General features: G+C 41.7%; 2 protein-coding genes across 2 annotated transcripts; both read right to left on the reverse strand.

Annotated features, from left to right (window-relative positions):
- Positions 1-3,572: 3,572 nt before the first annotated feature.
- LOC105915251 (keratin, type I cytoskeletal 18) lies at positions 3,573-7,398 on the reverse strand. Its single transcript, XM_012849293.3, has 7 exons — positions 6,937-7,398; positions 6,127-6,209; positions 5,882-6,038; positions 5,538-5,702; positions 5,303-5,428; positions 4,065-4,288; positions 3,573-3,748 (listed from the first exon to the last, which is right to left on the reverse strand). Exons 1-7 carry the CDS (start codon positions 7,315-7,317, stop codon positions 3,622-3,624), a joined length of 1,263 nt encoding a protein of 420 aa, XP_012704747.3. The 5' UTR covers positions 7,318-7,398; the 3' UTR covers positions 3,573-3,621.
- Positions 7,399-8,548: 1,150 nt separating this feature from the next.
- On the reverse strand, positions 8,549-13,686 carry krt18a.1 (keratin 18a, tandem duplicate 1). Its single transcript, XM_012849294.3, has 7 exons — positions 13,126-13,686; positions 11,423-11,505; positions 10,850-11,006; positions 9,918-10,082; positions 9,692-9,817; positions 9,250-9,470; positions 8,549-9,155 (listed from the first exon to the last, which is right to left on the reverse strand). The coding sequence occupies exons 1-7, from the start codon at positions 13,558-13,560 to the stop codon at positions 9,038-9,040; spliced, it is 1,305 nt and encodes a 434-aa protein (XP_012704748.1). The 5' UTR covers positions 13,561-13,686; the 3' UTR covers positions 8,549-9,037.
- Between the last annotated feature and the right edge of the window lie 2,190 nt (positions 13,687-15,876).

Consider the following 15,876-nt stretch of genomic DNA (forward strand, 5'->3'; position numbering starts at 1 on the left):
GAGTCTGGACACACCCCGCAGATGGGCTAAGCAGAGGGAATCACAGAGGACATTTGTTTGTGTGTGTGAAAGTGTCAGATGATTCATTGGTTTGGATGTAATAAGTTGTTTTATTGCGAAACGGACGTGAAACAGTCGACTCTTCATTTTTATCTCGGGCCGCTGACCCGTTAAGACCAACTCGTGTGTGGTTCGGGGGGGAAAGTTCTGGCTGATTTCTTAAACAGTTTACATCAACTCTGGACATGCGGCGATAACAACCGGCAGGCTGTTCTCGTTAACGTGAATGAAACGGTTTCCGTGAAGGACAGCTTGTGAACGCCGCAGTCAAGCTGATGCAATCTGAGTGCAACAAAGACATGTGGAGTTGATCTTCGTCTCTGACCTCTTTGTGTGTGTTTGCACCGTTTATCAGCGTCGCCCCTCTTAAAGATTATCAGTTTAAATCAGTTTGAAACATTTTTCTCTGAGGGGGAGGCCTGCAGGGGGGGGGGGGGGGGGGGGGGGGGGGTTATCATCTCATTCCTCAACTAGTTACATATTCACTGTTATTGTTACTTGGAGGATAGGTCCAGCCTTTCTCAGGTCTTTACATAATCAGTGAAAGGTGCTGCAATAAGGTCTGGCGTTTACATAAAACTGGTGCAAGGTCTTAGAAGAGTAATCGTGCTTTTTGAACATTTTCACATGTCTGCACGTTAAAACCACAAACCTTTTTTTATTGGGATTTTGTGTGATGGACCAAGGCAAAGTAAGGCCTGCTTTGCAACAATTTCTTTGGAGTAGAAATCTGATGGCGTGCATCTCTGTTTCCCTTCTTTGATTAGGCAGCTGACAGAATCATCTTTTAGCTGCAGCTGCAGCGTCAAGTCTCCTGGAGAATGCCTCTAGAACTTTTGCAAATGAACCTTTTGCCTATTTTTGTTTGCAAACTAGGTCAAGATCAGCCTGATTGGATGGAGAGTACTCGTGAATGGGACCTTTCCATAGTTTTCCGATAAACTTAATACACTAAGGGGAAGAAACAACCGTGGAATCATAATGACCTCTTGATTCTTCAGACCTAAGGCAGACCCACCCTCCCTGATGTACACAAAGGCATAAGCTCCTTTGAGGCCCGCAGAGGGGTACCAGGCGTGCACATCCATGCTTTGTTTTTGGCCTCCTGCCCCTAACAGGCCCTTCATCTCTCCTGTGTAAAATTCCTTTCCTCTTCTCAGTTCTGCAAGAACAGCTTCTTACAGAGAGGCTGTAGCATAAAGCGTATGGAATCATGTGATAACGGAGCCCACAAAAAAGCCCTTCGCGTAATCAGGAGAGACAGCTTTACTGGAATAGAGACACTTGGTGGGGCTTCCTCAGAGAGCCCCTGTAGCATCTATGCATCCACATACACTTTACCCAGCAGCCCCGCTGAAATAAAGGAGGGAACTTTAACTTGCTGTCAGCTGTATTTGGGAATCAAAAGTCTCGGGAAGTCACTCAGAGGAAGATTTCTGGAAAGCTGCAATTTTGTTTGTTTAAAATCATTAGTGGTGATTAACGGTAAACTGACTGCTGCAGTTTGTAAGTGTAATTATCATTTATCCAAAGATCCAAGATTTCAGGCCAATAACCAGAGCACATTTCTAACAGTAAACACACCTAATCTACAATTATTCATGCTATGACTCAGCTGAGGACGAGAGGGGGTTATTTTGTTTTGAACGGGTCACAAGGCCTGGACACAGTGATACGAGCATAAATAAACAGAAAGCGATAGACAGGACCTCACTGACCGACGCTGTGGACATGGCCTGGGAATAAAGGCTTTTGACTGATGATCGGAACCGCCGCTCAGAATGGGAATTTCTCAGAAGTAGAAAGAATTTCCTGAAGTCACTTTAGACTTTAGATGTGTAGCAGGAAAAGGGAAAGGCCTCAAAAACCTGTCAGTGTGTATGTACGTTCCTTTTCGCATCCTCACCCTTGTTTTGCTTCGCTTTTGTTTTTAGAACCCTTTAAAACACAATTCTGAGTTTGTGTTTGTCTGTTTAAGTAGAAAGCTTCTTTAGATTCAGCTACGGTTGATAAACTAAAATCTTTTTTTTCCCCCCTTTGATTTATCTGAATTTTGACCATAGGCAAGTTGTAAAGTAAATTCTGCAAACAACACATGTTCAAGGACCGTATACTGTATGTCTTGTGTTCCTCATGTCTGTCATGCTTAAATGTTTCAGATGATCAAATACATTTTAAGATCAGTATTAAAATAATTTCAACCTGACCTATGCAAATACAAACTTTCATCCCTTGATAAGTCACAAATAAAATGTGAATAACCACGACCTATGTGTGTTTCATAAGCCACTCCCAGTCCTGATCACTGCCTGAAGGCCGCTTTGATGGAGAGCCATTATCAAAAAATAGAGAAGACTGGTGTATCTTCACAGAAGTGGCCTATTAAAATTACTTCAACAGATCATCAACTATCCATCCAGGAGTCCAGGAAATAATCCAGAACAACATCTGGAGTACTGCAGACCTGAATCGCCCTCATTAAAGAAAAGGGTTTCTGGGGCTAACGCCAATGCTGAGCTAAGTCTGGCTGTTCATATTGCACAATAGTTCATTATGTAGCCTGTTATAGTTTTTGGGTGGTCCAAAATTAAAATCAAATGGCTATTTAAAGTGAAGCCACACTTGTGAAGGCACCTCACAAGTGCCCCCCCCCCCTAAAAAAGCAAAAAAATCACCAAGATCATGTGCCTAGCATTACAGAACCACATCATATGTACTTCTGTCATCAAGGCATAAGTATTGGAAACAACCAGTGTCATCCTGCACCATCTCTCAACAACTGGCATCAGTGTTCCAGAACAATAGGAATGCTACCTGGAACAGTGCAAATCAAATACAGCTGCACTTGTTGAAACGTTGTGTGTCTGTGATTGCCATGTGTGATTGTGCTAAATGTCCAACTCTGTGTTAACTGCCTGAGAGAACACTGTCGCATATGTGCTACAGTGCCTGTTCTAGATATGCCAGCTCTTTGCAAAGCAATCATTTACATAGTCCTCACTAGTCTGCGTCCAGTCCAAATTACAGTCAAATTGGATGATTTTTTTCTAAGGTCTTATGATTTGTCAGTGAAGGTATAATAAAGAAGTGAGAGCTTTTAGATTTCTAGTACTTGGGGGGAAAATGGCATGTGGTCAATTAGGGAATATAGATGTGCAGATAAGCACAGAAGGACCACAAAAACTTTTTTACTAGGGATAGATCCATCTTTTTTCCGTAAATGTATGTATGTTTACGTCCAGGTGTTGTAATTCCTCAATTGACCTGAAAGGAACGACTCTGCAGTTCACACATTACTTTACCCATGCATCCTGCCTGTCTGATCATTTTTATTTTCACAGTTGCGAACATTAGCTAACCGCACAATCTTTGGCTATATATTTTTTTTCTCCAAAGTTTACCATGAAACTCTGTTCCTCTGATATGAAATCCTTCTAATTGCTTTAAAGCTTTTAATGCTCTTCAGGCACAACAAAAATAAAGATAAAGGTAAAAATAAAGAAAATCACACAAATCATTTGCGATTTTTATTTTAGGGTTCTATTTCTTATTACATTGTTGTTACATTTCTTCTTCCTTGGATTTAACATCCTTGCTTTCTGCCACCAGTTTCCCGTCCACCAAGGTCTGAGTGACGGTCACCACTTTAGTCTCCACCTTCTTCTTATTATCAATGGCATCCTCCAGTCTGTTAGATTGAAAAACAAGAGAAAAAGAATGGTTAGCCGCAGTTTATATACCGGAACATAACGCTTTGATAATTTAAGGTAAATTAAGCCATGTTAAGATTCAGCAGCTGAAATGTTGTGCTGACACAGAAGAGTCCCTTTTGCTTTCCCCCTCGACTGTACTCAGTCAATCTTTGCATGAAGCTTATTTAAATCAGATATGCAAAATCATGCCGGGGATGAACAAAGTGCATGTATTGTGAGTTCGTTCACTCAAAGCTTTCATCACTCGCGCCTGCATCCCCCTCACTGCGCATTGTGTTTCGTCATACTCACCTCAAGTCTGATCCTCCGTCCAGCAGCCTCCTGTACTCGGCGATCTCAGCCTCCAGCTTCACCTTGATGTTCAGCAGGTTGTCGTACTCTCTTGAGTTTTGCTGGATGTTGGAGCGGATCTGAGTTAGCTGTTCCTGCAGCCTCAGGATGTGGACGTTGTACTTCTCCAACTCCATGTTGTACCGCATCTCGATGTCACGCAGGGAGGCCTCCAGGGCTTCTTTCTGTCAAAAGGTGCAAGGTTGGGTTGCCACAGGTTAGATTACAAAATAGAACCTGTCAAAGTATTTTCATCACAGTTAGCTTAGCATACAATTGTACGACTGGGTAACAAAGCAATATTTTGGGCTCCTAAAATCTTTTTGGTTATAGCTATAACACCACAAGCTCTCATCTACTTCTCACTTTCTGATCCGATAAGTGTTAAGTTCTAGGTTTAGACAATAATTTATTTGGACAGTTCTAATTGTCTGTCATTCACCTCCACAATGTTAAAAGGAGCCCATGCTATGCTAATATTGCAGGTCTTATACATACCTCTCAACTTTTGACGACTGTTGAGAGTGAGATTGTTGACGGGGGGGGGGGGGGGGGCTTGGGGGGCTGGGGTGCTGTTGGTCGATTTTTGACGGGGGGGGGGGGGGGGTGCTGTTGGTCGATTGTTGACGGGGGGTGCTGTTGGTCGAGTGTAGACGGTCCAACGAGGGGGGGGCTATTTTTCGATGCAACAATGTAAAACGGGGGGGGGGGGGGGGGGGGGGGGGCTGTTGTTCCATTCAAGACGGTCACTATTTTAGACGGACTTTCCTTTCATGTTACAGTTTGTAATAACACTTTACGACTTACCATTTAATTCGCACACAACACGGACCGTACAACTGTTTCACTTTGGATGAGGGAAACTTGTTTGCGCGGCGGCGGTCCTTGCAGCTGTGTTACCGCTACTACTGGACGTGCGGAAACCATTGTACCGCAATTTGGTTCCGCCGTGACGCTAAGCGTCCGTACGCGTGCGTTTCAAGAGTGAGATTTTCATTGTAAGATTGAGATTTTCAAAGTAATGCGTGTGAGCGTGTGCAATTGATGAAATGCGTGTGTCACACGGTCAATGCGTGAGAGTTGAGAGCTATGCTTATATAATGATTTTATATTAAGTAGTTTGAAATTCTCAAATGTTATGTGAAAGCCCAACCCATTCTGACATTAGAGGTTCCAAAAAATATTAAAAAGATTGTTACCAGACTAAGTGCAGACTGAAGTTCAATTTCCAAGGCTTGTTGTCTCCTCCTAGTTTCAGTCACCACAGTTGTGGCCTCCTTCAGAGCTGTCGAGCTCTCGGTTACCTGGACCTGCACCTCTGTGATCTTGATAAAAAATAAAATACACGTAGGGCCTGAGAGTAATACTTAAAAAATACAGAGTGCATTATCTCCAAATCTGTCATCGATGTTTCTGAACTGAATTCTGTGATACCTGAGATTCATGCCACGCTTTGAGTTCCGCCTGGTTCTTAAGTGCTATCCTCTCATACTTCTCCCTCATTTCCTCCATGATCCTGGCCAGGTCCTGGCCTTTGGGAGCATCGACATCCACATGGACGCCAGCCTGCGCAATCTGGGCACGCAATTCAGCGACATCCTGTTGGGGAGGAAATAGTCAGGGAGTGATTTCCTGAAAGGTTAGACAGGTTATCCTACGCAAAGGACTTAAGAAACAAACAAACACTTTGCCAAGGATGTTGGTTCTCTTGCACCAGAATGATGGAACTAAACTGGGGTTCTCCTTGACCATCACGATACTCATGAAAGTACTCATACCGCCTCATGATTCTTCTTCAGGGTTATTAGTTCTTCCTTCAGAGACTCGATGTCCCCTTCCAGGTGCAGACGAATGACATTAGTGTCATCCAGAAGTTTCTTTAGTCTGCCGACATCAGCCTCAACAGACTGCCGCATAGACAGTTCATATTCCAGCCTGTAGACACATTTTTTTTTTAACTCCAGACAAGCTTGTGATGAATGGAATAAACTTTACCATTTTGAGATATACACCAAATACTCACTTGACTTTGAAGTCGTCTGTGGCCAGTCGTGCATTGTCAACAGCAATTGAAAGTTGGGCATTGCCTTTCATCATGTCAAGGATCTGACAGAAACAAGGGAGATTAAGATAATTTAATTTGTAGTGAAATTGTTTCCTGTTTGAGTAAATGTTTAGGTACCTTATATTATCAAGGACTTTAGAAAGCTTTTGTGACAAGGTTCAGCTGATTTTTTGCAGCTGAGTCACTTTATTGCCCTTAATAGGCAATGAACTTTGGTTATCTTTTTGGAGCTTCCACTCATAATGACCACAAGGGTTTATGGTCAAACTGGTCGTAAATGTTTATAAATCAATGCAGATAACCAGTCGCTTTGTCGTGTAGAAGTTGGAAAGTGAGTCAATGTGATAAGACATTTACAAGGCGTGACACAAAGTACAACTGAAGAGACAGTTTGGTGCATTACAACGACATACTGACTAACTTCAGTTGTTAAAGCAAAAAAAAAAAAAAAAGCTCAAGTTTTCTTTTGGCATATATTTCTGTAGACATTCTGTATTGATCTAGGCCTTGTGATTTACTGGGGAACTGCCCTGGATGCAGATCCCCTCTTACCTGTTGGCCTGTAGGAGGTTGGTGCCTCCCAAGATGATCTAACAGTCACAGAAAATTGATAGATAGATGAATAGATTGTTTTGTTGCTTTTCCTTTTTAGGTATTACCAAATAAATACACCCTATACCAGATGGAAGTGTAGAAGAGTAAAAAGGTGCTAAAGGTGTGACCCATCCACCAATTATCATGATGGCTGAAGGGAAGCATTTTGCTTACCTTGGCTCTCAACTCAGCGATGATGGCGTAGTATTTGCTGTAGTCCCGTCCTTCAGTTGGCCCTTTCTTCTCGATGACCTCCCTAATCTTGATCTCCAGACTTTTGTTGGCGCTCTCTAGACTCCTTACGGTCTCCAGGTAGTTTGCAAGGCGGTCATTCAGATGCTGCATGGTAACCTTCTCGTTTCCAATTGCAAAGGTCCCAGCGGTTGCGCCAGAGGATTGGTAGTCAAACCCCCCACCGATACTGGTTGAGATCCTCGTCCCATGACCCCCAGCCCCCCCGCTGACACTGAAGGCATACCCCCTCCCTTGTGGTATGCCAGAGTAACCGCCGTGCCCAAGTAATTTGAAGGACTGCTGTCTAATCAGAGGCTCCATTGCTGAGAAAGTTTGCTGATCAATCAAAGGTAAAAGTGGCACAAGCTGGAACCGAGGAGCAGGCAGTTGAGAGTGGAGAACAAAAGAGATGTTTGGGTCTTATATATGTCCCCGAACACCAATACCCCTCCCTGCCACTCCTCTCCTATCTTTATTACATTTGTACCTTTGGCTCCTCTAACCAGACTTTGTCCCCTTCATCTACTATAACCATAAAGCCGAAACGTGGGCTGAAATATTCAATTTATTCACGTGTATTAAAACATTTGTAACTATGGACTCTGGGTGTAAACAACAGGATGGGAGTCTCTCTTGTAAAAATTAGGCCCCAGCTCCCAGTACTGGGGAATGTACCTAACTTTTTGTTTTTACTTCATAGAGTTGTTTTTTTCCCAGAAATTACAAACTCTATTTAAATAATCATTATCTTAACAATTACAATCTTCAAACAATGTTAAGCTTTCTGTGGATTCCACACCAGTCTATGTTTAAATGGAGCTTATAATTGCTGCTTAAAACAAACAAAAATGCCATTAGATCTGGGCATGTTATTTTGAGCACAAATTCAGGAGAACACCTTGGGACTTAAGTTAATGGTGCAAATAATCTCCAGGGCACCAAATGTGTGTTTTTTTCTGGAGCTGAAAAGCCGTAAACGTCTCCTGTTTGAGGAACATTCTCTACAGTCTGCAGACCTAAGCTTCTTTAGGAAATAGCTTAGATCTGCCCTTTCCTTCTTTCTTGTGTGTAAGAAAGTGTGGGTTTGAGACAGAAGGGCAGAACTGATTGAGGCTGACAAGAAGTGACCTACTGGAGCCTTATAACGGGAGGCTCAGAATGAAAGTGTAAGAGTTTACTCAGCCGGAGGCCTGCTGTTTTAGCAGTTCATTGAAAACAATGCCAGAGGACCTATCATAAATGAAATCTCTGCTCGGCATTTTATGGTGTCACATCTTCTGAAAGGTTTCATGCCAGCAATAATTTTATTGTATAACTCAACAATATCAGACAAGGTTTGAGCTTCAAGTTACCCTTCCTAGAATTGTTGCGCACAATTGGTCGTTTGGAAAGTAAATGCAGAGATCAGCAGCACACAAAGTGAAAAATGCGATGGTTATTGTATAAGAACTCTAGGAGGCCTCAGTTTTTATTACTTTCCCAGCTTGTTTGTTATGCCGAGTCCAACCAAAAGAGATTTTAATGATACTCTGGAAAAAATAACACATGCAGATTTCTCTCAAAAGGACTTTATTGAACTGTTTAATCATCACAGAACAGCAGGCAGACCAAACTGAAAGAAAGGAAAACCAAAACCAAATAAACAATTAGATTTTAAAATAGCTTTCAATTGGACCCTATTTGCTTTGAAATCTTCCTCAATGAGTTTATCTCCTAAAACAATGGCGCAGTCCACCAATTCTGATACTGTTGTAAAGACCTGATGGACCGAAAAGAATGACATAAATAAACCCACGATGAAATAAATAACAGATGATTTTGTTTTCCTCTAATCCAATTTTCATCAGCCTATGCAACAACTGTTATGCCCGGGTGCAAAGTTTAACAAAGATCTTATGGATTTCATGGGCTTCTGTTTGCCGTCTGTTTGGCTATAAAATCATTTTGGATACAGGTAGAAAGCATTTGTTTGCCAACTGTTTTCTGGTTTTAATGTTTTGTTTTTGGTGGTGATGGGGGTATGGGGTGTTCAGTTTCATCCTTAAAGTTGCTTTGTTTCTGTGCTGGAGGAGACCACTTTGCCGTCCACCAGGGTCTGTGTGACGGTCATTACTTTGGTCTTGGTCACTGTTTTCTGCTCCTCCAGAGCATCCTGCAGCCTAAAAGAAAACATCGAAATCCAGTTATTCTCTAGACCAATGCTTCTGAGTGGGTCTATTGGATGGTTTGCACAGGAAAAACTCCTTTACTCACTTGAAGTCCCCTCCGTCCAGCAGTCGCCTGTACGTCGCGATCTCAGCCTCCAGCTTCATCTTTGTGTTCAGCAGGGACTCGTACTCCTGCGATTGATGCTGGATGTTGTTCCGCAGCTGCGTGAGCTCTGCCTCCAGGCCCAAGAGGACGACATTGAGCGACTCGAGTTCCATGTTGTAACGGACCTCCGTGTCCCTCAGCGTACCCTCCAGAGAGGCTTTCTGTGAGGACGGGAGAGGGTTAAAGGGTCTGCGCGTCTACAGTTCATGCAGCTCTGTGATGACAGCGCCATAGTGACGGACCATCAGAGTGTGAAGCTTGTGTCAACAAAGTAAAGGCGAGCGACCTGAAGAGAGGGTGCTGACTTGGACATTGTTGTGAGGTAGGGAGGATAAGCTTGTGTTGAGGTAAATGAAGTATGTGCTGACGGCGTGCTTCTTACCAGGCTTCTCTGTGACTCCAGCTCAATTTCCATGGTTTGTAACTGTCTGCGCAAGTCGTTCACCTCTGTGTGGGCACCCTTGAGGGCCTCTGTGTTCTGTGACACCTGTGTCTGAACTTCGACGATCTGAAAGAGGGGTCGTCAAATAAAAAGATGTTAATCACTTGATAGCTTCATATTTTTTTATAGACAAAGTGCTGAAGAAAAAAAAAAAATAATCATTTACCTGAGATTCATGCCATGCTTTGAGTTCTTCCTGGTTTTTCAGTGCCATCTTTTCATACTTGGCCCGGATTTCTGCCATTATCTGAGCCAAATCTTGACCCTTTGGTGCGTCAACATCTACATGGACACCAGAACTGGCGATCTGGTTACGAAGCTCCATGACTTCCTGAAGAGACACAAGCATTTTTCTTAGGCTAAAATCACCCAGGTTTTATTATTCAACTCAAGACAACTCAAGAACCATTGACTTTCTTAGTTTTAAAGCTTCCACGAGAGAAATCCAGGATGTCGTACCTTTACAGATGGGGGTACATATGGGGGTACATAACACCAGTCGAAACTTAATTAGTTCACAGTTGTCGTTGCAGAGTTATTTTAAGTAAGTTATTTGACATTAAACAAATCAAAATGTAATTTATTGCAAAAATATGTATATACTAGAGATAGCTGTTGGACCGTGACCTGTCTGTGACTCCGAGTCTCCGTGGAGCCATAATCATATGTTTTGCTCAGATAAATGTACAGGGTACTAAATCTTTGTGTGGGTCTGTAAAGAGATAGTTTCGTACATCCCTCGGAAAACAAACAGCTGCGTTTTGGTCTCTCTGCTCAAATCCCAATCATTTTAATTCTGTGGTGCGCTCTCTGTTTCGCAGCATGGACTGTAAGGAATTTTATGATGAGGCTTCCCACAGAATTCACACACAGATATTTTAGATGTCTCAACAGTTTTAAAAGAGGACTTTTCTCACGACTGTTTTTTAAAAACGCCCTGCAGTCTGATCCACCGAGTCAGTATGGGCCGTCTTTGTGTACGTCACGTAAATAGCTGCGGCAGGAATTACTGAAATGGGTTTGGGTGGATTTCTTGACTTATGTCAGTGCATTGTAGTAGTGTAATTACAATATGATGCAAGTTGACCTTAAACTCACATTTTCATGGTTCTTTTTGAGGTGGATGAGCTCCTCTTTCAGGGCTTCAATCTCACTCTCCAGGTTCATGCGGCTCAGGTTGGTGTCATCGATGAGTTTCCTCAGACCGACGATGTCAGCCTCCACAGACTGACGGATGGCCTGCTCAGACTCATACCTTAAAAAGCACAAGCGGCGACAATGAGAATCCCCTGAAAGCTCATCAAATACAGCATTATGTTATGCAAATTGTCATTAGGAATATCCTGATCTAACTGACACTGTCATATAGTCAAGGATCAAATCGTTTGTGTTGGTTTCCTTAAAATTGAAACAATGCTATATTTAGATGATTATTTGGTCAGCAAGCAATTATTTGCTGCTAGCCAGCTGTGTTTACTTACATCTATGACAACTATAGTGTCACCACCCCTTAATGAAGTACTGATTTATGACTACGAGACAAACGACTGCCTCCTTAGATCATCACAGGATTTATTCATTGCACAGCCCATTCTGTAGTAAAACAGAGAATCCCCACAGCTGGCTGCCTTTGTGTTTTACAGTATTGGCCGTATAGCAGACAGGTCTTACTTTACTCTGAAGTCGTCAGCTGCCAGGCGAGCGTTGTCGATGTTGAGAACCAGCCGGGCATTGTCCAAGGTGGCATCAAAAATCTGTAAATGTTAACAAAAGGAACCTTAGGATTGCAACAAATACTCAAAAAAGGCAGTTACCACTTAAAAAAATATTTAATACAACAATTTAATTTGTGGGTTTTTCATTTTGCTAAATATGCTAATTTGAAACTACACATTGAGAAGTTTAGCTTAGCGGAACTAAAGTCTTAGCGGAACTAAAGTCAAGAAATTATAAGTTCTTGCACCTACCTAACCTAACAGGAGTAACAGGAGTATCACAAATAATGAATAATTCAAAAGGCTTTTGATTTAATATTGTTAGGAGGAAGCTAAGCTAGCTTTTTCGAATCGTTTGAACCTAGGCTAACTACCTAGCAGTAGCAGTGTTCTTGAGGCTAATTATAACACAACTTAAATTTACATTTAACTTTTACAATAGTCATGCAATATCCATCTGAGAAATGGTTTCAAAAACAATATTTACACCAAGCAAATACATTGTCAGGTTTAAACTAAAGGATCATAAAAATGTGTCCATTTCTGTAAAAGGATTAGAGATTAAGTGTGACTTTCCGTGGGTGCATTTAGGGACAATAACAATCAACTACTCTAAAAGCCAGATGGCCTGCTTTAGGAGTCACAGAAGGGTTGATAAGGTTGGCCTGTGAAAAGCAGGGAGTCGTCCAGGTGACGTCGTCCATGAGCCAATAAAAAGCTGCCGGTAGTCTCTGCTTTGAAGAGCAGGATCTATCCTGTTAGCATTTGCATGGCCAAGCTGGTGTTGATGGTGGTGTGCGCTTGCGTGCGTGTGTGTGTGTGTGTGTGCTTCTCTAGTCATGTGATTGCACGTGCATAGGTGTTTTTGCAAGGTTAGTTGTCTTTGTTCGTTGGTCTGTTTGAGCTTTGCCATGGCTGTATATATTCTCCGACAGAGCAAGAGATTTCAACAAGACTCCTCTTTGGGTTACATACACAAATTTAAAGTGTTCATTCATTAATTCTTTTGTTTCATCATTCCTTTTATAGAATAGGAAGTAAATAGCAGTATGCAATGCGAACTCACTGTTTGTAGAACACATTAGTTAGAACATCATGCTAACATATAGAAAGTCAAGAGAATCTGTTTTCTTTGAACTTCCTTTTTTTGTTGTATATGTATTGCCTGGACTGTGTTTTCTCTCTTCTATAGTCCAGCTAGAAAAGAACATGATAATTGGAACGATAATGAACGTTTCTGAAAGTTGATCTTAGCTCCTGGACTTTTTTCACTTTTGTTATGCTTTGGTTTCCTGTCTCTGCAGCCACTAAGGCTGCTCCATTCCTCCTCCATACTATTTCCGGTCCAGACCTCGGGCCCCTCTGGCATGCAGCGTAGGAATCAAAAAAAAAATGCCTTGAATAATCTAAGAGCTGCATCCTAATAAGAAACCAGACTCACTGATTTGTCTCTCACATTTTTAATGCCACAAATTGTAATTTACTCTTGTCTTGTTGATTTCTTCTGAGGTCAACCCAAATCAAATCTATCATTTCACAGCATCTCATTATGGTTTTCTTCTTTCACGGGAGCAATCCATCAATCTACCCCCTCACATACTTTTTTAAAATGCTTTTTAATTAACATTCCCATGTTTGCTCCACCATCCCCCTCCTTACCTTCTTCCTCAGGTCATCAATGATAGGCTGGTACTTGCTGTAGTCTCTGAAGTCAGGTCCACTCTTCTCCAGGGCCTCTTTAATTTTTATCTCCAGCTTGTGGTTGGCCTTCTCCAGGCTCCTCACTGTCTCCAGGTAGCTTGCCAGCCGGTCGTTCAGGTTCTGCATGGCGAACTTCTCATTGCCCATGATGTCTGCATTGTTCCCGCTCACCTGGACGCTGCTGGAGAATCCCCCTGCTCCGGCACCGGCTCCCATTCCGGCTCCCAGGGAGCTTCTGAAGCTGGAGGACACACTGATGCGGGAGCCACCGGCCCCACCGTGGATGGACTGGGCCTTGTAGACAGGTACAGAGGTGCGGGTGATGGACATGGCAGGGGCCCTACTGCTGGCAGAGGAACGCATGGAGTATGTAGTTTGCCTGGAAGTTTGCATGATTGCTCTAGAGTGCTGAGACTCAGTGAGACCGACTATGAGTAACAGAGAAAGAGAGAGAGAGTCACTGGCTGGGCAGGCAGAAATTGGAGCTCACAGGCACACGGCAGGAGGAAAGGGGGAAGCCTTTTGGAATATATAACGGCACAGACCAACAGGTCCGCCCCTAGGTCCACCCCTTAATGTCTCCTCCCTTTTTTCCAACTGAGGTACTAAGACCACATCTTTTTACTTTTTACTTCTCTCATGAGGACTGTGAATGAATTTTTGAAGCAGATTATTGACAATAACATTTGAACTTTTAGTACAGAACACTCTAGGGTTTTGCTTTTCTTATTTCTGACAGTAATTTCCACTAAAACATCTGATCTATTCAAAATAAGCCAGAACAGCAAAAGTATAACTAACTAACTAACTAACTAACTAACTAACTAACTAACTAACTAACTAACTAACTAACTAACTAACTAACTAACTAACTAACTAACTAACTAACTAACTAACTAACTCATATTGGTGTTATTATACAATGTCTCAAACACCCTCAAAGTTCAAGGAATTACACTCATTTAATTTCAACATCCTATGTAATGAACAAGATGAGGTCACACACACACGCACACGCACACGCGCACACACACACACACACACACACACACACGCACACACACACACGCACACACACACACTGAGTAAACTGCTGGTCATCTAAACCTGTAAAGAATTGCATCAGGTCTGTCAGAAAAATCGTGAGGAAAAAAATAAAACGCTGACATATTTTTATAGAGTAATTTTGCTCCAGCTGTTATGTGTGATTCTGTTTGTTATCTGTCTGGTGGAGCCGGACGTGCGTCGATAAACCCCCCCTTCCATAAAGGATATGGTCAAACAAAGGAACAATTCCACAGACTGTTGGTAGACACCTGAGAACAATGACTTTGGACAGCAGTAAACATATTTCGGGGCCCTTCCTGTTGCTTTTAACACAATCACATTCCACAGACTCACATTTAGCTACTTTGCCTGCAACAAAGATTAAAATCCTTTTCTTTTTTTTTTCCCCTTCATTGGTTGTTTGAGGGCTGCAAAAGCATGACACAAAACTGGGTGTTTTTACAACACACTTGTCAGGTCAAACTATTAAGCAATGACAACACTTATGATTTGGTAATGAAAATGTCTTCCCACGCATCGTCTGGCTGTATTGGTCTTAACTTGTCCTGTGATAACATTTTAGCGTAACTGTTTTACTTTTCAGTCAAAATTTCCCTTTCAAAGTTTTTCTTTTCTTTTCCATGAAGGAACATGTAGCCGGCTATTAAAATATGAGCTGCAACTGGTGCAATTCTTGTGCTGTTATTGAGAATGAAAACACAACAGATTCCTGTGAAGCAAGACCACAAACTCACTGCATTAAAGATGTTTCAAAAGGCAGTCCAACAACACTAAAGCCAGACCCATGTCAATGTTTTTCTTTTCCTCTTGATTACCTGCTTATGGGATCAGTTAGAACTGCAAAAACATAGAGTAGACATTCATTAAAGACATTTTAGTGGGGATTTTTCTTGGTTGGTCTTGTCTGGTCCTTAAAGCTGCCACACCTAGAGTAAAACAAACATTAAGGTAAAGGGAAGATAGCGTGTGTAAAAGAGATCAGGTGATGATGAAAGATGAAGCTTGCCTCTATACGCTTTCCTTTGTACATTCAAAGGAATACTTTTAAGTATTTTAAGTGAAAAACGACAAGCATATATGGCTTATGCAATTTACTTAGTACAGAATCACTTACTTATTGAACTAAAAACATGCAAAAGTAGGTTTAAGTTTAACAGGATTGACAGTTTTAATAATTGTTCTCCAGCAATAAGGCTAAGAAAGGAACAGTAATTTTTCTGTGAAAGAAATTTATAGGAATTTGTGGAAATCGTGGAATTTATATGCATTGATGTCAAGTTCTCAGTATAAAAAGTTTCTCACTCATCATCACCTACTATGTGAAATCGGATATCTGTGTAATTGTAATTGCCACCGTGGGAGAAGTAATGTTGTGGGATTGTCTGTGAGTGAGAAAAATTGCTCTAAATATGTCTAAAACTGGTAGTTTAAATGTTTGTTTCAGTGTTTATCTAAATACTGCAAACTAAATTTTTTATTTTACTTAATTTTATTTCAGCTTTCTTAAGTCTTCTTATGATGATGTTTGTTGTCAGTCTGTGCTTTATTGCTAAATTGAAGTGTTGCTTGGGTTTTGACCATATGGTATGCTCAGGTACCTACAGGAAGTCACTGTGAAACGCAACTATTAAAAAATAGGGC

The sequence above is a fragment of the Fundulus heteroclitus genome, chromosome 1 (assembly GCF_011125445.2).
Source record: "Fundulus heteroclitus isolate FHET01 chromosome 1, MU-UCD_Fhet_4.1, whole genome shotgun sequence".
NCBI classification, from domain to species: Eukaryota; Metazoa; Chordata; class Actinopteri; order Cyprinodontiformes; family Fundulidae; genus Fundulus; species Fundulus heteroclitus.